The following is a 24,178-nucleotide window of genomic DNA, read 5'->3' as shown; positions in this document are numbered from 1 at the left end:
AAATAGTAATGAAACTATAGGCTACATAGTTGTTACATTTATATTTTAAGAAGTAATGTATTAAATGCCTATTTTTTCATTGCACAATGTAACCATTCTTTTTCTTTTAGTGGTTCTGCAGTGAAATATAAACATGGACACATTTTAACCTCTCCTCCTTCACGTTTGCTTGTTTATTTTGTGAGCTGTTTAAAAATAGCTTCTATTTTTTATACTGTAAATAATAAAAAAGCCAACATGATTGATTTCAAAAGATTACCACACATAAAAAAGATCTATATTCAAATGTAATTTATTAAATCCGATATATTCAAATATTACATGTACACATATAAATAAAGACAGAACCAGTTGTATTTACAGAGCAGCGTGTTGTACATTGTGTAAGCTAAAGGCGTTGTGGTGCGAGTGCCCGATGAGGTTCATGTAATGATGATCAAGTCCTTGAACCGGTGACAAGTATCCACTGTGCTGAGACACTGCTGGGTACGCGAGCGTGGGGCTGCGTGCCGAACTGTGCCAGGAAAAGTGTCCGGATGGGCTCTGCTGGAACACCGACTCTGTCGGGCTCGGACTCTGGTACTCCAGCTGGCACAAAAGGTCTGTTGGGTCTGGTGAAATGGTACCTAAAGCGCCAAACACGGGCTCGGTAACGACTTTGGACTGCAGGAACGCGAGGATCCGTGCGTACTTGGTGTCTTTGGTCTCCATGCGCTCTACTGTGGTCAGGTAGTGAACGAGGTTCTTCATGCACTCGTGATAGCCGTAGTGGAAGTAATTCGCAAACTCTGTGAGCAGTTCTCCTGCGAAAACAAAGAGGTGTGTGAGAGCGAATGCTTGTATTTTTTTATTCTGTTAAATTGTTGCGTTTTAATTCATATTCACCTTTTTCTCTCCCGCGCGGGAAATCTGCCGAGTGGAGCGCGCGTAAATACTGGACTGTCATCTCCAGGATTTCTGCTTTCTCCAGTTTCCCAGAGTTCTGTTTCAACACAAAACAGTTTTTCGTCAGACAATTCATCAAAAATATTTACCAACAATAAAAGGAGTTATGAGCAAATCACATTTTACAGGCCATTTAAACCCTGGCAAATCGGTCCGTGTTTTAAATGCGCACCTGTTTAGCCAGTGCCATGGGAACTGTCTTTCCCAGCTCGTTTAGACATCTGTTGATTCGATCTCTCCTTCTTTTCTCAATAACCTTATGAGAAACAGGCGTTTTCTGTGGAAAGGAAACATAGTATAGCATGGTAAGTTACCAAATACACAGTTACGCATGATTCTGATTTGGATAGCTTTCCTAAATAAGGTTGGACAAGTCACCATTGTAAAAAGCAATAATTGCATTGGCTTGTTGGTGGTCATTTTTTTAAACATGTGTAAAAACCCAAATCAGTCATTGAAATACCCTATAGTAAATAACACAATAGTGTTCTCGATGCCCTAGACGCGCACTGGCAGACGAGTCAGTATATCATTGAAGCAAATCACTTTTACATCTCAACTGAGAAAATTAACTACTAATTAAAATTAACTAATTAACTTGTAATTTCTACTAAAAGCTCTAGATATTAAACGTCGCTTGTTGTAAGGTCCAGTAAAATCAAGCAAGAACTATATTCTGCGATTAATTTTTCTAAAAAAAAGGCGCGCGAGCAGCCTTGCGTGTACAACAACTGTAAATTAAAATAGTTCCATTCTGAAAAAATACTCAAGATTTAAAAATGCCAGTGAGTTTTAATGGTATTTAAAAGCAAAATATTAAAAAACACACAAAAAAACGGTCTGCATGTACTCTAGTGCTCTATCGTGCCTATCCACATACCTTGCGATCTTTCATCTTTGATGCCATCATTTGGTAAAACTAGGGAAAATGATCAAACTAAAAAAAATGTTGCTGTAGTTCGTATGTCGTCCTCTCTCCAGAAGCTTCGAACTGAGGTGAGCAACACTGGAAGCAGTGACTTATAAAGCGCTCGCCCCGATGACAAGCGCATTCATTGCCTTAAATTATTCCATAGGATTAAAGGCAAGCTTTTGGTTAATGTGTGCACTTAGGATCAGTTAAAGAAATAGTAAAACCTGAAGCTGTGGGCTAGCGGGGGGCAGACCTACTTTGTTAATCCACGTGGCCTATCTAAAGACACGTGATGAGTTGTAGAATATTATTTGCATAGTAAGAGCCCATGTTGGAGATGTGAACTGTGATGGCCACAGGAGCCTCGCGAGCGCAGTGCGCGCAATGAAAACAAAGCCCCTCAAGCAAGGCGTCTCTTTCTGTTCCACGTCGCGTTTCTCACACGATCGCCTGTTTATGGGTCCCAGCAAGCGATCTTAACTTCCACCCCAAGCCCGTCTCAGGTTTAAAGCCTGTCTACTGTTATTATAGTAATTAAGTAAGCACATAATAGGCTGTTCCGCCGAGTTCAGGGGAGACCTTTTGGAGACGGAGTCCCCCGTTTGTTCGAGGCGTTTCTCACACGACTTGGTGACACGTCCATCTTTCATGGGCTACGGTCGGGTTTTTGTTTACATTCTCTAGTTTTGTTAGGGACCTCGGCAGGTGTGGGGACCCGGCCTGGCACACGAGCGGCCCCTCCGACCATGTTACAGACTCCAGCCGTCTTTGGCACACGAGGGTTACCCACCGCTGGATTCCCTTCAGAGGGGCTCAATTTGTATCCTATTATCCTATAAGAAAATGTCTATTGAGCGGAATGAATAGTTTCATTGGCCTAAATTATAATAATGCAGTGAAAGAAAAGAAAAGGAGAAATAAAGAAGAATGCAGCTGGTGCTGACGCGCATTATTGTCCGTCACCTGCGCCTGGAGACCCCTATTCATTTGCCTAATTTCGGTCAACTTAACAAACTTTGAGAGAAATCATTCTGGTATTGTTGTGAAGGGTGAAGCTTTCTGATCGAATTAACAGCATGTTTTGATCCGGTAAATGTCATTAGAAAGAAAGAAACAATCGCGTATAGAGGGGTCTGGGTAACGCGCCAAGTGGCGACGCCAAAGCGCAATTCATGCCACAGGGGACTTTTGTACCCCCACATTGCTCATGTTTGTGCCCAACAAAGGGCATTATTTTATACTTGAATACATTTCATACAACAATTGGCTGTTTTTATCAAACATATTTTCACAGCAAGGTTAACAACAGGTTTATTGTGTTCACCCAGACTAGCAGTCTCAAACTTCATGCGCCAAAACGACTGGCTCATCTGCTTCTTTTCACTGGGAACGTTTTAATCCGGAAGGTTGGCCATAGTTTAAAGTTCGAAATCGTGTGCATCGTGGAGGGAAAAATCAAAGACGTGGAGATTTTTTTTCTTTTAGAGAATCCAAGTTTATTGGATAGCCAAAGCAATGGATACAGAGCGCAAAAGAAAAGCACCAGCGATGTAGACTAAAGCATAAAATCCTATTACTTTTATCGTTGAATATACAACAAAAAAGTTTATGCAAACACTCTTTGGAGCCGACACGACAAATGTTTCGAATTTGTTTCAGAGATTGAAGTTTTGTAACCTCACTATTTTTAATCTTATTTTTAAAACGTGTTGTGAATTGATTAAAATCAATACGTCAGCAGAAATGTATACGATGACAGTAATTTAATTATATTTATTGAACAATACAAAACACTACAAAAAATATTATAAGGAAAAAACACCTAAAGAAAACAAAAGGTGAAAAAGCTGGAAACAAAAACCAAACCAAAGCAACAAGTTTATCATGCATGTGTTTTTTCATTCTATATTGACATTCTATTAAGAGAAAAATTTATAAATATTACGACAAGTACAATTACGTTTTAAAGTCTTTTACACCTGACTTTAAATGCCTCGACAAAAAAATATATTTACAAATAGGCTATTGCGTAAAATATTAGGCTACTGGACATAAACCTAATAAGTGTCTCATGTTTCTTGTTTAGCGTCTCCAAGAGTGCAAAAATAAAGAAAAAACGTCACCTTTTAATACAGTTCTGTAGATGCGTAGTCATATATTTATTTATAATTTAAAAGCAATGTAAATTAATATTTGTGAAGTTTTGTATTTTAGCGCTTGCATGCGTTTTGGTTTATATGAACAGTTCTTGTTTAAATGTTCAAGATACAGATTTTTATGACAGGCAGGTGCTATTTAAAATCTAAAGAAACTGTAAAGCCCTCTGAAATCATTACCGTACAGTATGTTAATAAAAACATTAAAACATACAAACATTTTGAAATTATGAAACTACTGACCTTTGTAAACCCATAGTCTGTCATAAGTCTATGTAAAATGTTTTGCTTATAAATGTCATAATTGTCATAAAGTTTCTAATTGTCGTATCAATGTTTCATTGCGATGCAAAAGATGTATTTAAGGCTGTCCAAACATGGTTCTGTATAGGGATCAGAGTCTTAAAGGGAGGCTACCTGAAAGCTGAATGTTGTCTGTAAGGATCTAACCATGTGAAAGAGAATTAGTAGCGCAGTCATGCATGTCACAGTGATTACAGCAGTACAGTTCGCCTTATATCCCAACCAACCAACACTTTTTTACAGAGGGACTAACCAGCCTGCGGACAGAAGGGAATGCTTTCGCTTGTGTGAGGGGTTGCTAAGGCAAAGCTTTTTAAGTGTGGTTTTATAAGTCTTAGCAACCACTGCCCTGTGCTACTGACTGTCCTCCCTGTTTCCTTTATTTCTATATGCCTATTTTTTAAGATTTATATATAGACAAAACATCACTTTTTTCAATTTAATGATTTAATTTGAATAGAAATAGTTTGTATGTACACTTTTTTTACCTTTTCAGAACATCTTAGACAACTAATTGTTAAAACAAATCATCCACCACGATGTCAGAGTTCATTACTTATTCTAAAGCGCCATCATGTGGCGAGAAAAAAAACCTTCTAAAAACTTTCAAATCAGCTTTAGAGGTCTTCAAAAATAATTACAAATGTATTTTAATTTTTCACTATTAATTGATGTTACAACTGGTTACAAAAGTAAATTTTTATATTTTAAATATAAAACGTATACGACCAGCTACTGGTACTTTTATGCGATGTACTTTAGGCTATATAGCTGCAATCCATAGGCTATGTAAGTAAACCTTATCTGAATACTAAACAGTATTGAGTGCGTTGCACGTTCGTGAGATGTGAAAATCCTACGTTGATGGGAAAAAATGTTGATCCTCCGGACAACGTGTTGTCATGCAAGAGGCGGTGACCCGTGGTGACCTGGGGCCAGAGACACACACAATCCTTTAGCTTCGCGCGCCACCGTGAGTCTCCTCTGCATCACTTCACACGAGACATTTAGCATTGTTCATGCATCACAATAGATCATCAATAATACGTAAATGTTAAAAAAAATTCCTGCAAAATCTTATTAAAAAGTATTGTTCACTGAATGGATTATACTGGTGAAACTAATAGTGCTTCTTGTTATTTTTCCACATAAATGCGTCTCAGACAAATTCATAAAATTCACAAATCCATATCATTGCATTATTTTGCTCACTAGAGGGAGCCATATAGTTTAGCAGGGTTGTTTACTTGTGTAGTAAAGTCATATGTAGGGTACAAATTCATTTCTATGCACTCTAAAAAGAAATTAAAATTGAAAAAAAATATGCACATAAAAATACTGAACCAATGATATGTTTAAATTGTTTTTGTACCACGAAGGTCTGTCTTATGGGCTTTTGTACAAACTATAAACATTGTAAAATAATATCGTCTGATTTTATATTAGCCTAATCTTCGTTAACATTATCGCTAATATTTGTTTGGATTATCATTTATTAATTAATTGTAACCCCTGAGGTTGTTGTCTTATTACAAATGGTTCGTGAGTGCTAGAAGTGACTAAATATTGACCAATGCAAAACATTCTTTCGATTCATGCGCGCCCAAACATGTGAAGCTAAATCTGATTGGTTAAACAGCCGGTTTCCTATCTAAAGACTACTCGGAGCGCCATATCCGTCTCAAAATAACATCAGTTTGGACGCAACATTTGCACCATTCATTCAGGTTTGTGCGCTTCTGCTCTAATCTTGACTGACATCGTTATTTAAATATTCAAACTTCTCAAATGTTCACACAAAACGCGTTCAGTGCAAATGATTATATGGATTTATTTTAGGCTCATGCATGCTCGATTTAACAGTAACATTTAATGCATTGATCTCGTTGTCACAAAGCGGAGGAATGCGTAATGCAGCGAGCGCGTTGGTGTGAGAGAGAAAGCGCGCGTCCATATCTTTGCGTCTTGTGCGGAAAGATCAGAGACAGTCGCTCGGTAAAACACGCTCCTAAACGTTACGTTTGGTCTCGTCACTCTTTTTCTTCATTCACCTACGCGTGCTAGTGGGGTTGGGTTGGCTGAAGTTTACATTATGCATCTGGCAGACGCCGATTTTATCCAAAGCGATTTACGGTGCTTTAAAGTTGTACAGTTTATGAGTGGGTAGTTGAAGTTTGTATGTAGTATCGATGCAGCATCGATGTAATATGAAGTTACGCTGGAATAACTGTAAAGAGTGGAAACAAAGCGAGGGGCGGAGATGGACCGCGTTTGGAGACGCGCGATGAGCGCACCGTTTACTCTATTGTTAGTTAATTAGCCAATACAGAACGGAATCGTATGGGGAGACAATGCAGCTCTTGTCAGCAGCATGTATGCCATCACTCCTTGTCGTTTAACCTCCGACTTGATCCCCATCACAAATCACATGGCACTAAACATGTCATTTAACTCTGGGGTAACTTAAACAGTGTGGTTTTAGCAAATTTGTAAAGGACATTCTAAGAAGAATTGTGTATAATGTATATGAATGTGCTGTACAACTAGTAGCCTATGCTGACCTTAAAAGCATCCAATAGAGCAAGATTATGCAACAGGTTGATTATGACAAGCAGACCTCTTAGCACAGATGATTTGGCCTCATTTAGTTGATGCAGCTGAAAAAAGATGAACTTGCATTGTATAAGTTCCTCAAAGAAGCTAATATGTGTAAAAAAAATCGGAAGGGTGACATACCTGTTCAATAAAAAACATTCTGGCAAAGGACGTTAAATCAGTTTTTATTAAATTCTTTAGTATTCTGATTGTAAGAGAATATTCTCACAGCTTGTCTCCACATGTCGTCTCCATTCTCCTTATCATGACATTTTAATTCGCTTTCATATTCCTCTTTTATGTGCAGAACAGAGGGTTCTTGTGTGTAGTGTTGTGGGCTGACATTTTAAGATTTTGAACAGCAGATGTACTGAGTTTTGTAAACATGCCCAGAAATGCGGAGTAGCAGCAGCAGACACGCTCTGGAGGTCGGAATGTTTGGAATTTTGGTGGTCTGAGGTTATGCGGTTTCCTTTTTCTCATCAGGGAGGTGGTTTGATATGCATCCGCTCATGTTAACCCTCTCTATGAGGAAAGTCTATAGCATGGTGAAAGTCTATAACCTTGAATATAAATCTTAGTTTTATAAGGTTGCTGTAAGGGACTGGCGAACAATCCAGAGGATGGTGGTAGCCTCACCCAAAAACAACACCTGTTCTTCAAACAACCATTTCAAGACCACTGGCTAAACAGCTCTTTTTGTGTGAAAATATTTGACCTAATAACAGACAAAAGAAGCTCATCGTTTAGCCTGTTTCAGATTTCGAATCTGAAATGAATATCTGTTTTTTCAGACCAAAATCACCCTATGGCCTTTTACAGAAGGTTGCTAGTATTGTATTGTATTCGCTTTAAGGTGTGGTTTAGCTTCTATAGGAGTGTTCAAATATGGCCCATTATGGACACAATCTAGCCTGGAGTGTCTTTTGGGGGGTTTTATGAAAGATAAAAGTAACTGGATACAATTGTATACAAAAATGTAGGAATTCTATCATACAAAACATTATCATTAAAAAACAAATCAGCTGCTTTAAATAAACATGCACCTGAATTCTTTGTCCGCTTTATCAGTAACTATAGGCATTATAATTTAGTAAATGAAGTGTGTAGTATAATTTATTTGTGCTATATCATTGTATCAGTTGTCTTACTATGATGACCAAGTACAGCCCATTGACTTTCTCTGATTATTGATGTGATGCACTTGTCAGTAGTTGAGTCTATGTATAGATCAGCCAGTTCTAGCTCGGTCTCATGCGGCCCATGAATAGTTCCACAGCTCTCTGTATAGAGGATATTTAAGACAACATTTTATAATTACAATCTTTAGTCAAATAACCCTATTTTGAAGAATGCTGGTATTGAACAATGTACCCATTGACTTGCATCGGTTTAGTATCCATACAGTAGAAATGATTGGGTACCATTGTTTGGTTATACCAACATTTTTCAAAATATCATCTTTTGTGTTCTGCGGAAGAAAGAAACGTATTTACGAAAAGCACTCTGTAGAGCAGCTTGTCCGTTTTGGGCTACTGTAGAAACAACATGGCGAATTCCATGCAAGGGGACCCGCGGACCGGTGTATGTAGATAGAAATAGCTCCTTCTAAGATAATAAAAACATAACGCTTCATTATGTAAGGTCTTTATACACCTCCAAGACACCATATTTTCAGTTGCTAGCTGATAATAAATACACTAATCCTTGTTTTAAAGATTCGCAGCTTGCTTTTTTCAAAAATAATATAAAAAGTATGTGGAGTTATAAATAGTGTTGAATGTAGCTTAGTAAGTGTTGGCATCTGCAAGTTTTTAGCAAGCTCTTCACCACTTTCACAGAGGTTAGATATACACGTGGTTTAACCGGGAAACATTCAGTGAGGTGTGTTTGTCTCTTGCGAGACATGTGAGAAAGCGCAACTATTGATAAACAAGTTACATTCTGTCTCTCTTTGTGTCTGTGTCTGTCTCTGTCTTACCCTCTGTGGGGGTGATTGTAAGTGTAGCTCTGTCATTGGTTTGTGCTTTTTACAGTCCAAGTATGGAGAGAGGTTGGGTTTCACTCGGAGGGCAAACGCTGTCAGGCCCGTCATATGACCAGCGTGACATGTCCCATCTGCGTTCCAAACACATACACACACACCTGCTGAAACACACATTTACATGCACATTTACGTCTGCTCATAAGCATCTCAGGTGGCCGTACAGACACATCGTTATGAATTTTATCTGCTTTATGCTTACAAAATCCCTGTTACAACACCATAAAAACCTTACATTACATACTGTGTAGTGTGAGAACGAGGGTTGAAATGGTTGCGTGTGCATTCATAAAAACGCCAAAAGACCAGATTTAAAGGGACAGTTCACCCAAAAACGAAAATTCTGTCATCATTTACTCAGCCTTAAGTTGTTTCAAACCTGGACATTTTATTGTTCCACTGAACACAAAAGAAGATATTTGGAAGAATGTTTGTAGCTTAACAGTTCTGGGGCACCACTTCCATAGTAGGAAACAAAACTACTATGGTAGTCAGTGGTGCCCCAGAATGGTTTGGTTTCCTCCGTTATTCTAAATATCTTCTTTTGTGTTCATCAGAACAAAGAAATGTATGCAGATTTGAAACAACATGGGGGTGAGTAAATGATGACAGAATTTTCATTTTTGGGTGAACTATCCCTTTAACTTGAAAATCAAAAGGATAAAGTAAGATTTGCATTAAATAATAATAATAATAAAAAACTCTTAAATTATAATTCTCTAGAAGTGAATGTAGACAGATTCGGATCTCTGTTCATTGTGAAGGGCTGTGGCTCTAAAGACTATGTGGACTTAAATTTTGTAGTAACCAGATATAGGATATGAATATATATATATATATAATATATATTTAAAATAAGACAGGCATGTTCTTGACAGGTTCTGTGAGATTCAGCCATGTTAATGTGTAACGTCCGGTCACAAATGGAATGACATTATTGTTTCTCTTTATCTTTAAGAATGACTGTATTGTATTTGATCATGACAAGATTTATGCTGCACTACTATCGTACACACACACACAAACGTGCTTGCGTTTCTAAGATAAAAGCAGGTGGCATGTGTGTGTTCTGCTGTGGGATTCCTTTATCTCTGTGTTTTGATGCCTTTAAAAAAACACTTACACTACAAACACATGGCATAAAAAGAGGTAAAAAATATTCAGTCTGACATGACAGATTCAGAGACTAGAAAGAAATAAGAATGTCAGGAAATTTAGAACATGAAATTGTATAGAGAGATTGATAGAGTGACAGAGAGAGATTCACGTGGTTGTATTGCTGCCTGTGAGGGTCATTATACTATTCATAGCCAATAGTTTCCTTTAGCGCTGCATTACAGGTCACTTTAACTGCTGAACCATACAGTAGATACGTGGGAAAAACACATACTAAGACGCATTATTTCTCTGCAGAGGTACACAGTAAGTATTGATGTTGGTGTCTGTCAGTTTTTGTTTTACGTTGGAAATGCAGAAGGGTTTCTTTTAGTAGTGTGGTTTAGGCTCGGCACGATCTGTTCACTTGCATGAGCTTGTGTGTGTCTTTGTTAACAGTTCAAGGGCAGAGGAGCTGTGGAGTGTAGGGTCAGATGAAAAAGTTGGGACAATGCGTGTCTGTTACGTTATCTGTTATCAAGCTTTTGTTAAATTGGTTTATTGGGGTTTTGTGAAATAAATTATGCTGTAAATTACACTGTCATGTATTAATGTACTAAATATCTCAAAACTGTTTACATAATGTATATATATATATATATATATATATATATATAGTCAAACAATTCATCATTAGACAAATAGGTTTAATCTGAACTCTTGTCTCTATTAGCATGCATCGCTTACCGTTAGATGATGAGCACGATGCGAAACAATAGTGCAGTATTTATAGATAGGGTTGAGAAGTCAGAGTGTAAAACAGCTTTTAAGCAGACAGACATCACACAGACCCCTGAGGTACCCATCATATTATCAACTGGACATTAACAGTGCTGTTCACAGGCATTATCACTCATTTTCACCCTCGGTATAGCTGGAGAGTGTCTTCAGAAATATTATCAGCTGTATTTGGCACATGGCTTATTGGTCCGGAAAGCCATCAGCTTTTAAATGAAGGTTTCAGCTTTAGTGAACGTGTCTGAGGTCTCCGCTAAATGAAGAATTCTGTAACGAGTCCACACACACATGTTTGGGTATCGAAAACCGGAATCGATTGAGAACCGGAATCGAAAGGCTAGGAATCGGATCGGAATCGATAGGAATAGGAATCGGATACTTGAAACTAAAATTTCAATTCCTCTTATCAATTCTCGTGTGCATATTTTCTGTGATAAAGCACAGGAACCACAAATTGACCGTAGTTTCATTACAATAACTACAGTTTAACCATGATGTAGTTAAGCTATGGTAATACAAATTGTAATAAATCAGACAAAACAAGGTTGCTATGTGTATACTTAAACGAAACCAGTCAATAGGGATGTAACGATTCACTCAGCTCACGATGCGATGCGAGTCACGATTCTGATCTCACGATGCGATTTATTCACGATTTATTTTTACAAAATGAGTTGAAACAAATTAGAAATGAACAACTTCCCTTGCATTATTTCTTAAATGCTTCACGTTTCTTTGTATAATAAAATAATGTTTTATTTCAAATAACAAAACTAAACTGCAATTTTATAACAAATTAATAATAGAAAAAGTCTCTTTAATATAAACAAACTAATACTGTCTGAGCTTTTCTTGGATTTTTTTGCACTTAAGAAATATCAGCATGTCCACGTTTAGATTTGCAGTGAAAATAGCGGCCCCTGCTGTTCAAAAAATGTATTGCGATTCAGTTCACACCTCAACCGATTTGAATCGTCACTCATTATAACCGATTTTCAACCGGCTCACGGTGAATCGTTACATCCCTACCAGTCAATATGCAGGCTAAATGACCATACAGAGGTGCATTTCCCGAAACTGTAGTAACTCTGTTTAACGATGTAGTTACGGCTGTTTCCTGAAGCCATAGTAACTCTGTCGGAGATCCATTGTTTGAACCAAGTTGGTTCAGCAATCTAGTTGATGACGCCACACAGGTGGTGGAGTAATGACGTCTACTAATAAATACGTTCAGATCGCATTCATGTCAAATTCTTGCTGTAAATAACATGCATTGCATTTAAGGACTACTACGGAACTTGCGACCATAGTTGGCTAACGATGCTTTTGGGAAACGCACCCCTGGTTGATATCTAAAAGTTTTACTTCAACTGTGGAATCTAAACTGGGAATCAATAAGAAGCAGAATCCATAAGCAGAATCGAAATCGGAATCGATAAAATGCAAAGATACCCAACCCTACACACAAGGAGAGATACCACAGCTGGAGGCTATGGACTGATGCACATGAAATATTTACTGAATTTATTATAGGCACAGAAAGCACGATTCTTTGTGCGTGCGGAGCTATTGTGAACTAGACAGAGGGATGAAAGATAAGATCATCTTTAAATGAGGTAAATAAGGTATGAAAGAGCGCTTTAAATCAAACCTGTTTTTCTGTGTCATATTAACAGGAGTGCTTAACCTTTCCGGAAATGTTTATTTTTGATTTTACTAAATTGGCTGGTTTATTTCAAATTTGGCAAAATGGGTTGCCAGGTTGCAAGACAGTTAGAGAGTGGAAGCAATCTTAAATTTAAGTGAGTTTGTTTATGCATCATCTCGACGCGTTTATGTAATCAGTGCAATTTATGTTATAACAGGGTACTGGCATACAAATAAAGATACAATTTTTATAGCAATATTACAATTTAAAAGCATTTGCCAGTCGCTGATTCAGGTTTTTTAAGTAAAAGGTGTGCCTATGTGTGCAATGTGATACATTATGGAATCTGACATTTGGTCAGTCGCAATTTGATTTTTTCTTTTTTGTATATTTTGTCAAAATAAATATAAAAATAAAGTAAAGACAGAAGGAACTGGAGGGCATGGCAGAAGTAAATGGAAAATCAAGCAAAATCAATAATTGCCTAAATATCTATTTTTTTCCCCCCATAAATGTAACGCTTTCCATCGAAAATCTTTCTTCTGCGTTTTCATTACAGACGTCAGTTCGTTGCATTAAGTGCTTCCCACCGGGGCGGAGCGATGCAGGCCCAGGATCTGATCCGCCACTTGAGAATACCAGAGCTGGATGACTTGAGGCAGTATGTGCGCAGTTTACCCACCAACACGCTCATGGGCATGGGCGCCTTCGCTGCCATCACCACCTACTGGCTGGCCACTCGTCCCAAAGCCCTCATGCCACCATGCGACCTCAGTTTGCAGTCGGTGGAGGTCTCGGTAGGTGTGGAAATACTTCCTAAAAGTTCAAAGAGCAGGAGTGAAATATCGCTTGATGAAAAGATAAGAGCGAGATTTAGCCAGGCCTTTGGCTTAGTCGGACCTCTGACTGTCGAAATGATATCTGGTCCATGTTGTAGCTTATTCTGAGCGAGAACAGTCCACTTACACATAAAACGGTCATATGAGCCGCACACAGAATTATTAACAACATTAGTCTGTTGTTGTGATGTTTTAGGGTTTGAGATGTCAGAATATATGACACCAGTATTTGTGTTAAATGATGCTGTTCTACAATCGGTAATGGCACAGATATCTCTGAGAGCGTTAAAGCTTGCATTACAATAACCACTTTTTCAGTCGAAATTCAGTCGTAATTGTAATTTACATTGTTGTCTAAAACCTGGAAGGGTTCATATAAAGTTGTATTAAATAAGTATGCAGTGTTTAAAATGTCAGATCCAGTTATTCGATCAAGCCTAAATGCATAAAAGCGATAGTGTCAGATAGGAGTTTCAGTGATTACTTGCAAACTTCCTCTTGCACTTCAGTGTGGTTCAGCAGCACAGACTGTGGCTTCCTCCTGGTTCACCCAGAATGTGAAGTGGTTTCTCTCACTGCAAGACACCAAATGAGCTATAATCCTGCATGCATGAACACTATATCTTTAGTTGTCTTGTCTTTGTCCTCATCTGTACATTTAATTTAAAACGAATGTACTGTGTATTGTGGTTTAGATAATGATCCCGTCTGCTTGCTGTCTGTGGAACAAAGGTTTTGTGGTTGTGTGTAGGTATATGTGTTGAAAGCATGGGGACATCCCATCAACTGCTTTTCCTAGAATAGTCAACCTTTAACAGCATTCCTTCTTTTCTGCTTCCAACCTGCCATTCTGTACTTACTGTATGCGACTATGCGCTGAACATGTGTGCACATGTATAACCAACGTATATGGAGGAATTTCACAAATGCTTTCAAGTAAATGTCTACGTCAATAAAAGGATCAATTATATTTGCCATAAATAAAAAAAATCTTCCATACTGTAAGTACAAGTGTGCACAGGCTGCCGTGACAGACGACTTACTGTAAATAATTACAGCCTCTTTCATGCAGACAGCTGAGATTATAAGGTGTTTAGTCTTGCTCACAGTTACAGTCTGTCCATCTCTGCCTCTAGAGATGTGTCTAACAGAAACACCAGATGTTTGCTATGGAAACACATGGAAACAGTCATAAAGTCATACTGAATGACCCGCTGTAAATTCCTTTGGAATGAAGCATCCATAGCTGATGTTGGTGATTGAGACTTTTACACCCTATTACAGTCACTGGCCAAAGACTCTGTATAAAATTTAATCATGATTATTCCTTCAGTTTAGATTTTGGTTTTCATTTCACTTCAGCATGTTTATTACACTTCACAGCCAATTAATAGACTTCTAAGATGTCGTATTTCGAAGTATGACAGCATTCATACAATCCGCTCCAAAACTGAACAGTTTCTGGACCAAATCATGATGATGTTTTGTGCTTGCTATTGTTATCACGATTAAAATATGAATAAGCGATTAACGGGGCTTGGGAGTGACGAAATACATGGAACTTAGTTACGTATTTAAAATACAAAATTTGAGTAACTGTATTTCATTACAGTTACTTTTTAAATGGTGGTAATCAAATTACAGTTACATCCGAAAAAAAGTATTTTAGATTACCAAAGTGATTACTTGGAATTTCAATGGCATTTATTTCATAATAATATTTTATAATTATTTCATAATATATTTTTATATTAACTGTAACGGGCAATGACTGTAAACAGCAATCGGTGATTCTCTGACTCTGACATTCTGCAATACCATCCCAAACTACAGTTCTGCTCATTTTCATGCCCCTCGCAGAATATGCAAAATTGGAATAATTTTAACAAAATAAGAGGGATCTGGGTTCATAGAAATTGCATGTTAATTTTATTTAGTACTGTTCTGAATAAGATCTTTCACGCAATAGAAGTTTTCATATACTCCATTACACAATTTGAGCCGATTTATACAAGTTGCCACATAAAAAATTGACATCTTTAATGTCTGTGGTTACCTGAATGATCAACGGCTGGTTTCATGTTTTGCGAGTCCCTTGTTTAAGTAATTTGTTTTAGTTCTTTTATCTCACAGTTCTGACTTTTTCTCACAATTGCGAGTTTCTTACTCACAAATCTGATTTGTGTGCTTTTTTGCTTTAAGATATATTGTGGAAAACTAATGTTGTTTAAAATAAAATGCAGAGGAAAACCAGGTCCTCTGTTTGGTGATCCCTTTGCGTTACGTACCTTATCAGTATTCCAAAGTATTCTAAAGTATTTAGATGAAGTTACAGAACTTGTGTAATCTAACGAAATACATTACGAATTACTTTTTAAAGCGTGTATCTTGTAATCTGTAGTGAAATACATTTTAAAAGTAACCTTCCCAGCCCTGGCGATTAATCACGCAGCCATAGTTTTTAATCGAATACAAATGCAGATCAAATTTAGGTCAATAATTTCAGCAAATAATACTGTAAAAAGAGTATTATTCTATGCTTGCCCAGCTAATTCTTATCACCAAAGATTATTGTTTTTTATATTTTAGGGTGGAGAATATGCTCGACGGTCCATTCTGCTGGACAGTGACACGTTCATGGCATATTACTATAATGACGCTCGGACGATGTACGAGTTTTTCACACGAGGATTGAGAGTGTCTAGTAAGTACTCACTTAAAGCAGACATGAAAATTCTGTGCTGGTGATCTTCTGTATTTGTACTTCTGTGTTTGATCTTCTTATTTTGTAATAGTACATATATGTTAAGTACATGTAGTTTTATTACTTTAAAAGTTTAAAGCACTGTTATTTTCCTTTTTTATAGATAATGGTCCTTGCCTAGGATCACGCAAATCAAACCAGCCATATAAATGGCTCTCTTATAAAGAAGTAAGACTGCTTTAATCTGTTTAGACTGTCTAGTCTTGTTTATGATGTGCTGTGTATTTGTGTGAGTTATGTATTTGTTTGATGTATGTTTTGTAGGTAGCAGACAGGGCTGAGTTTACAGGCTCAGCATTGCTCCACAGAGGTCACAGTAAATCCGGAGACAAATACATTGGCATCTTTGCACAGAACAGACCAGAGGTAAATTATAACATCAACATGAAAACGTTTCAAAATGTAAAGTATTGTTCCAATATAAGCCTGATTCAATTTTTATGTTTTAATTATTTATCTTATTTTTGTATTCCACATTTGCATAACATACTATGTGTGTTTGTGAAGTGGACGATTTCAGAACTAGCGTGTTACACATACTCTCTGGTGGCAGTTCCTCTGTATGACACTTTGGGCACAGAGGCCATCAGCTACATCATCGACAGAGGTGAGGGAAACCTGTAAGATGCAAGGCTGTCACATGACATTTCAGCTGGTGATGAACCACATAGACACTGAAAAAAATTAAAGCATTTTTTGTGTTTTGTTCATGTCACATAGTCAAGTCTGATGATATGCAAGTATACGCATAATAGCCTACCTGATATCATTTATTCATACATTTGAAATAATATAATAAAACGTACAATTTCTTCATACTTTTTTCTAAACAAATGATATGAATACATTTTTAAAAAAATGTATTATTTAAATGTTTTGGAAGATAAATATTTGTTGTTCTATTTTTATAGTCCATTTTGCATTTTTAAGGTTGTTTCATTAAGTCATGAAATGCAACTTTTTGTCTTTTCTTGAAATTTGTTTTTTGCCATATGTGATTGGAATTTAAAGGGAAAACATTCATCACAATCCTTAAATGTTACGCATGTACTTTTTTCCTATTTGTGTTTTAATACTGGTTTTCCCTTGCAAATGAAAATATGTTTCAAGTTTAATTATATAATTTTAACATTTTACACAGTAGGTTGTGTTGGCATGATGAAATTGTTAGAAATTCGTGGTGTGTTTTTATAGCCGTCATCTCTACGGTGATCTGTGACATGGCTGATAAGGCCCGTCTCATCCTGGGCTGTGTGTCTGGACGTCAACACAGCATCAAAACTATAGCGATCATGGAGGACTTTGACAGCGAGCTGACTGCTCAGGCACAACAGATCGGCATTGAAATCCTGAGGATGAAGGAGCTGGAGGTATTAAAGACACGCACACTAAACACACTGGTAAACTGATCCCTGGTAGTCTTGTACTGGTATTGCATTAAATGAACTCATTATTTTTGCAGGCTATTGGCAAAGCCAACCACAAGACACCCATTGTGAGTGAAACTGAGCGCTGTATTGATTCATTGACTGTGTGGAATAATGATTTGTTTGATTCAATGTCTGTTTACTATGAGTCATGGATGCTATGCTGAGTTTTTTTTTACTTCTAGCCTCCTAAACCAGAAGATCTTGCTCTTATTTGCTTTACCAGTGGAACTACAGGTAAGTGTTCACATCTATGTTTACCCAATACATAATGTATCACAGTACATCTCTCTCTCAGATGTTACCTCATTATTTCCTGTCAGATTATGGCAATATTTATACTACCCACATAGAATAAATATTGATAATAAATTCTTGTCTGCTAGGAAATCCAAAGGGAGCAATGATCACACATGGAAACATTGTTTCAAACTGTTCAGCTTTCATTAAAGTGACAGAGGTAGACCAAGAGTTTTTTTATTTCTTTGCTTACCCAAAATATATTGTACATATTGTCATTGTTTACTCACCCTCGTGTTGTTCCGAACGTGTATTATTTTCTTACTTCGTCGAACTAAAAAAAGGATTCATTTTGTCTTTTTCACAAAATCAGAGTTAAATGGGACTGCAGCTTTTGGGTTTCAACTGCTGTGTGAGAAACAATCTGAAATTTTAATCTTTGTCATTGCATTCAAATCTCATTTGTGTTCACAGTCATTCTGATATTGTGCATTAAGACATATAACGCTAGGTTTGACGTCAACAAAATAAAACATATTTGGTCCTCACGTCACATATGCAGATTTTTGTTGACATCACTGACTATGGAACAACATGAAGATGACAAAATGTTCACAAATATCTGTGAGATGTCAGATTTAATAAGAGACATTCATTTCTGAAGGCAACTTTCTCATGCTGTGGCTCACTTTGTGTTTAAGTGTTTTCTTACTTGATGGTCAAGTGCAACTTAATCTCTCTCTTTTGCTCTCTCTTTCTCTGTCTGTTACTTTGCTGTTTTAATCGTCTGTTTCCTGTTGTATTTCCTGTGTCTGTGTGGTTAGGGGTTGCTGAAGCCTAGTCCTCGCGATGTTCTCATCTCCTTCTTACCGCTAGCACATATGTTTGAGAGAGTAGTGGAGGTACACGTTGTTTCACACTGTACGTGTGTGTGTTTGTGTGTGTATTTTACAGGTACATTGCATGCTTAACCAGACAGATATTCACATTTCTTATCTACCACTAGCACACATGTTTGAGAGAGTTGTTGAGGTATGTATTAGACAAGGATCATGACACATGCATCATGAGACTTTTTATCTTTAGTAAAATTTGTTTACTATTGATATATAACCATTTCTCACACAATTTGGGGTGTGCATAAAATTAAGATGATTTAAAGGATTGTTCTTGGGCCAATACTGTTTTATTGATAAAATATTGATTATAATTTTTTACTCTGCCCTAAATTTAGCTAAATTTAAATCTAAAAGGATCAATGTGAAGATTTTAGCGGCATCTAGCGGTGAGATTGCGAATTGCAACCAACGACTCACTCCACCCCTCCCTTTCAAAGCACTACGGTTGCTGACACAGGACAAGGATGTTGTCATGTTTTCGCTTCTTTGCCGAAGGAGATAACGTATTTACGAAACGCATTTTGTAGAGCAGTTTGTCTGTTTAGACATAGTGAACCTGGTGAATGTAGATAGAAATAGCTCATTCTAAGGTACTAAAAACATAACGCTGCATTATGTATGGTCTTTTTACACCTCTGAACACATGTATATGTGATGCAATCTGGGAAAACCCGTCGGATGTCGCACTGGGATGTTTTCAGGAATATCAAATAATAGGTTGAAAGTCAATTTTGGATCAAAATTGGGTTTTCGTTGAATTATTATTTTATAACATCTCGTCTGTCTTATCTGAAAACATCTATTTCTGAAAAATAGCGATTTATAGTGGCAAGCTGATGTTTAGTACATGCCGGCGGAGGTGAAGTTCCACAGCTTTCCCTCTCTTAACGCTACAAAGCCAGTTCACATATCAAAGTAACCAAATAATGTGTGGAATGAAGGTGTATCAATGCACATTTCCCGTTTGTGTTGTGTAAACTACGGCATGGAAGGTTTGCATATTTATTTTCACTTTATTTTAATGGTTTTTATACGGTGTGTTTTATATTTTGAACACTAGGGAATTTTTTGTATTAAATTGTTAATAGAGTATTACTTTTACTTGTGATACTTGACTGTTGTGCTTTTCATCACCAACTTTAAACCTGTTTTTCTCAAAATTACGTTTCTGAAAATCATAGCGGTCAGCCGACTTCGGATAACCATAACTTTTGTTGCATACAAGGTATGAACAAAATAAAAACGGTTTTGGAAAAGGCTGGAACCCAGCTTATGGTTTTAAAATCTGAAATATGTACAATTTCACCATGTGTTGGGTTTTCCCAGATCGCATCACATATTATATTGCATTTCTGTCCTCCTCCTAAATATGACACACTTGACCTTTAACAAAATGCAATATGCATCTACAGTACAGTACTTCCAGTGGAGATGTATAAGGCGAGAACAATAGACCCACCACTAGGTACAATTTAGACAACTTTGTAACCTAAAACTGCAATTCAATAATAATTTGATATATTCAATGAGTGAATATAAGAATTTCATATTTCTGATTTAAACCTTTTGGAACACATTGCCCTATAGACTTTCATTGTACTGTAAGTGCATTACTGTGAATACAGTTTTGTGACAATAATTGTCTGTGATAATCAACAGGATGTCACAGATGCTGTCCATAGCATTGAACCAATAACATTCCTTTAAAAGAATAGCTTTGGTTGACTTTGAACTAATGTGTTGAGCAATATAATGCACAGTGTAATTACAATTCTTCATTGGTCTGTTGTGTAGGGTGTGCTTCTGGTCCATGGGGCCAAGATAGGATATTTTCAGGGTGATATTCGTCTGCTCATGGATGATTTGAAGGCTCTTAAACCCACTGTGTTTCCTGTAGTACCCAGACTACTCAACCGTATGTTTGATAAGGTACATTTATCACTTGTATTCCACTGCATTTATATCTGATGCTCAATGTACTCCACAATGGTTGATGAGCTGGATATGTGTCCATATGTGTTTTTGTGTAGATCTTTGGACAGGCTAATACTCCGCTCAAAAGATGGATGCTGGATTTTGCCACCAGCAGGAAAGAGGCAGAGTTGAGGAGTGGAGTTGTGAGGAAGGACAGCATGTGGGACAAGCTCATCTTTAGTAAAGTGCAGGTAATCGGAAAAGAGAAAATGTGTTTTTGATTCATGTTCCTTCTACATTTCGAAACAATTTTTATTGTTCAAAGCCTTCAGACTGTTAAAGGAGCAATGTTTCAAAAGGGTTTAGCGGCATCTAGTGGTGAGGTTTTGAAATGTAACCAATGGCTCAACCGGGAAAAGAGTTCATTTAACTAGAGTCAACTTCTAGCATTTTTTCACACATTTATACGTCTCACTCCTGCATACATTTTTATTTTGGTCTCTGTAGGAGCAACATCAGAAGTCTGTGGCCACATGCACACACATCTAAAAGGGAACTTTAGTTATTACAACTTGGCTTTCCTCAATAGAGTATTTATTGTACATACCATAAAGAGTCTGTTCCCTGACGGTTTGCTCAAAAACAAACGCATCATTCTAGTATTCAGCATTTATATGTGACACAAATGCACTCCCCCTACAGGCCAGTCTTGGTGGGCGTGTGAGGTTGATGGTCACAGGAGCTGCTCCAGTATCTCCCACTGTTCTCACCTTCCTGCGAGCAGCACTGGGCTGTCAGGTACACACACACACTTCTCCCAACATCACGATTCCCCCTGTTGTTCTTAAAGTCACAGGTTCATTATTTTGGCATCTTTGTGTTGTAGTTTTATGAAGGTTACGGGCAGACAGAGTGTACTGCCGGCTGCACTATGTCACTTCCTGGAGACTGGACAGCAGGTAAGACACAGTCTGAACAGCAGATATATCTTGTTTAATATATACTGACATTATAGATGATATAGTCACATTCATATTCAGATTCTTGTGGTCTCTGTGTTTAGGTCACGTGGGGGCGCCGCTGCCCTGTAACTTCGTAAAGCTTGTGGATGTGGCTGAAATGAAATATTTTGCAGTAAATGGAGAGGGAGAGGTGTGTCATGACTTCAATCCTAAATTCAGTCTCAAAGGAATATTCAGATAATAATGTTGCTAGCCCTGATTATTTCCATTGTGTTGCTTTATGGTTTAATTTTTTATATATATATTTATATTATATTTTTAGTTCATTTTGGGTCGAAAAGTCAAAATGGTTTTCTGTGGTAATTTAAACGAAATCTTTAAAAAAAATGTAATTTGTATTAAACCAGGAACATTCCCGTTAAAAGGGAAATAATGTATTGTACTTTCTATCATTTGCATATTTTTAGCATGGCAATGTAAATCTTGGTTTATTGCTGTGTGTGCTCTCCACAGGTGTGTGTGAAAGGACCAAATGTGTTTCAGGGTTACCTGAATGACCCAGAGAGAACAGCAGAGGTCATAAATAAAGATGGTTGGCTGCACACTGGAGACATTGGAAAATGGCTTCCAGTAAGCCCTCTGCTTCCTTACTCTTCGTTACGTCTTGACTTTATTTACCCCTTTAAAAAAAAAATCTGCAAATTCATTCCTAATTTAATCTATTCTGTGGTTTACAAGAATCTCGTATTTGATCCAGCAAATTGACTGAATTTGAAACGAGTGCATTTATGTTGTTCCAGAATGGGACTCTAAAGATTGTCGACAGGAAGAAGCATATCTTTAAACTTGCTCAGGGTGAATACATCGCTCCAGAAAAGATTGAGAACATCTACACCCGCAGTGATCCTGTGGCACAGATATTTATACATGGAGACAGTCTACAGGTGAGAAGGAAACTGATGAAAGTGACCCTATGTTGATAGGGAAGACCTACCCATGCATCAGGGTGGTGGGTACCAGGATAGAACATGTACATTCATATGAAGTGTGTGAACCCATGCTGTGTTTCTGCAGGCGTGTCTAGTGGGTATTGTGGTACCTGATCCAGACTTCCTGCCAGGATGGGCAAAGAAAAGAGGAATTGAGGGCTCCTATACAGAAATGTGCAAGAACAAGGTAACAACATTTGAATTGTTTTTTCATAATATTGGCTTTTATTAGCAAAGACCACCAAACATTTCTCGACTTGTTGAGGAAAAGTATAAGATGACTCTAGGTGATCATATTGACATTTTTTACTGCATAAATCACATAGACTTTATGACATTGAACATGTCCTATTCCTGATGAACCTGTCTTGGTGCTTTCAAACAGGAATTAAAAAATGCCATTCTAGAAGATATCGTTCGACTTGGGAAAGAAGCTGGACTAAAATCTTTTGAACAGGTGAAATATTCTAACAAACACAACTCATACAATGCAAATGTACCTGGTGTATTATGTATTGATTAATGATTTTTTTGTGCCTTCGTTGTAATTTGCGTGTGTAGGTGAGAGACATTACTCTGCACCCAGAGATGTTTTCTGTTCAGAATGGACTTCTCACACCAACACTGAAAGCCAAGAGAGCTGAGCTGAGGAGACACTTCAGGGATCAGATCGACCAGCTCTACGCCAAAATCAAAATGTAAATGAAAGAGATTACTCCGTCGACACTGAAAGCAAGAGACACACCTGGAACACTCCTGAACTTGCACGCTTGTTGGCGTATGGGGACAGCGTTGTTCATTATAAACACTGTTGATGTACTCTTGGACTCCATGAAGTTAAAGTTGTCAAGTACAAATGTGATTTTCACCACTTGGGGGCGCCAAAGGTGTCTTATAAAATGTGCCGGACATTTCATGAACCCTTCAGTTTATCTGGGCTGAGAATTCACAAAATGATGACAAACCCAATGCCTTAGGCCAGTGAATGCCTTGTGTTTAATAACCATATCCAGAACACACCCTAAAGTCTGTTTTTAGTCTACTATGGTTATGTAAAACAAAATGACACACCGAGTTACCTTTTATAGCAAAGTGCTTACAAGATTGAAAAATAATTTGCAGATGTTTTAACCAATTTGAAATGTAAAGGTATTATTACTGAATCCATGTTTTTAAAACTGGACTGATTCAAACATGCCCTACGGTAATGTTTTTATTACCTCAGAACGAGCTATTTCTCTCTAAATACACCACGGGTCCCTTTGCATGGGATTCCCCAAACTGATTTTGACAGAAATAACATTATGTATTTTTTCTGTAATTTATGACGGTACAATCAGATAGCACTTTGAAATCTTGGTACAGCTGTGCCATTGTCCTAGAGAGTAAAGCGTGTTCATAAGTCATCTGTTTATGTTTTTAAATTCTTTATTGTATTCTAGGTTGTAACGTAAACTGTGAAAAAGGTTCTTTGTAGCATGTGGGTGTTTAAGAAATTAAAATAAAGGCTTGACTTTTGGTTGTTTCTAGTATTTGTTCAGGTTTTGTGCCATTTTAAATATGTGTGACTGCATTTGGACCTGCATCAAAGTAAATAAGGATGTGCTCTATGATAATCTCGGTCACATCCTTATTAAAAGGGTGACA

At 37.3% G+C, this 24,178-nt stretch overlaps 2 protein-coding genes across 4 annotated transcripts; one reads left to right on the top strand and one right to left on the bottom strand.

Moving 5' to 3' along the window:
• Positions 1–355: 355 nt before the first annotated feature.
• helt (helt bHLH transcription factor) lies at positions 356–1,926 on the bottom strand. The gene is made up of 4 exons (XM_057332755.1): positions 1,826–1,926; positions 1,118–1,222; positions 886–982; positions 356–803 (listed from the first exon to the last, which is right to left on the bottom strand). Exons 1-4 carry the CDS (start codon positions 1,853–1,855, stop codon positions 358–360), a joined length of 678 nt encoding a protein of 225 aa, XP_057188738.1. The 5' UTR covers positions 1,856–1,926; the 3' UTR covers positions 356–357.
• A 4,012-nt stretch (positions 1,927–5,938) lies between these two features.
• Positions 5,939–24,049, top strand: acsl1a (acyl-CoA synthetase long chain family member 1a). Of its 3 annotated transcripts, none has more exons than XM_057331420.1 (21): positions 5,939–6,044; positions 13,057–13,294; positions 15,926–16,040; positions 16,204–16,268; positions 16,365–16,466; positions 16,608–16,707; positions 17,295–17,470; positions 17,563–17,595; positions 17,713–17,764; positions 17,914–17,987; positions 18,722–18,799; positions 20,461–20,595; positions 20,697–20,831; positions 21,283–21,378; positions 21,467–21,539; positions 21,644–21,732; positions 22,056–22,172; positions 22,343–22,486; positions 22,617–22,718; positions 22,917–22,988; positions 23,093–24,049. In XM_057331420.1, the coding sequence occupies exons 2-21, from the start codon at positions 13,100–13,102 to the stop codon at positions 23,231–23,233; spliced, it is 2,094 nt and encodes a 697-aa protein (XP_057187403.1). In that variant the 5' UTR covers positions 5,939–6,044; positions 13,057–13,099; the 3' UTR covers positions 23,234–24,049. The 3 variants fall into 3 exon arrangements, with proteins under 3 accessions (XP_057187403.1, XP_057187404.1, XP_057187402.1); XM_057331421.1 differs by lacking the exon at positions 5,939–6,044 and adding an exon at positions 10,291–10,378; XM_057331419.1 differs by lacking the exons at positions 5,939–6,044; positions 18,722–18,799 and adding exons at positions 12,446–12,465; positions 18,592–18,669.
• Positions 24,050–24,178: the final 129 nt, after the last annotated feature.

The sequence above is a fragment of the Triplophysa rosa genome, linkage group LG4, assembly GCF_024868665.1.
Source record: "Triplophysa rosa linkage group LG4, Trosa_1v2, whole genome shotgun sequence".
Classification (NCBI taxonomy): Eukaryota; Metazoa; Chordata; class Actinopteri; order Cypriniformes; family Nemacheilidae; genus Triplophysa; species Triplophysa rosa.
The sequence above is the reverse complement of the archived record's forward strand: the minus strand, read 5'-3'. Positions and strand labels throughout refer to the sequence as shown.

What these genes read in the sequence shown, in the direction of transcription:
- acsl1a (XM_057331419.1), top strand. An exon ending in TCCTGGAGACTGGACAGCAG is followed by an intron (nt 21,540 to 21,643) that starts GTAAGACACAGT and finishes CTCTGTGTTTAG; the next exon opens with GTCACGTGGGGGCGCCGCTG. An exon ending in TACATGGAGACAGTCTACAG is followed by an intron (nt 22,487 to 22,616) that starts GTGAGAAGGAAA and finishes GTGTTTCTGCAG; the next exon opens with GCGTGTCTAGTGGGTATTGT.
- helt (XM_057332755.1), bottom strand. Translation starts at nt 1,855, where the DNA reads ATGATGGCATCAAAGATGAAAGATCGCAAG. An exon ending in CAAAGATGAAAGATCGCAAG is followed by an intron (nt 1,223 to 1,825) that starts GTATGTGGATAG and finishes TCCTTTCCACAG; the next exon opens with AAAACGCCTGTTTCTCATAA. An exon ending in CCATGGCACTGGCTAAACAG is followed by an intron (nt 983 to 1,117) that starts GTGCGCATTTAA and finishes GTGTTGAAACAG; the next exon opens with AACTCTGGGAAACTGGAGAA.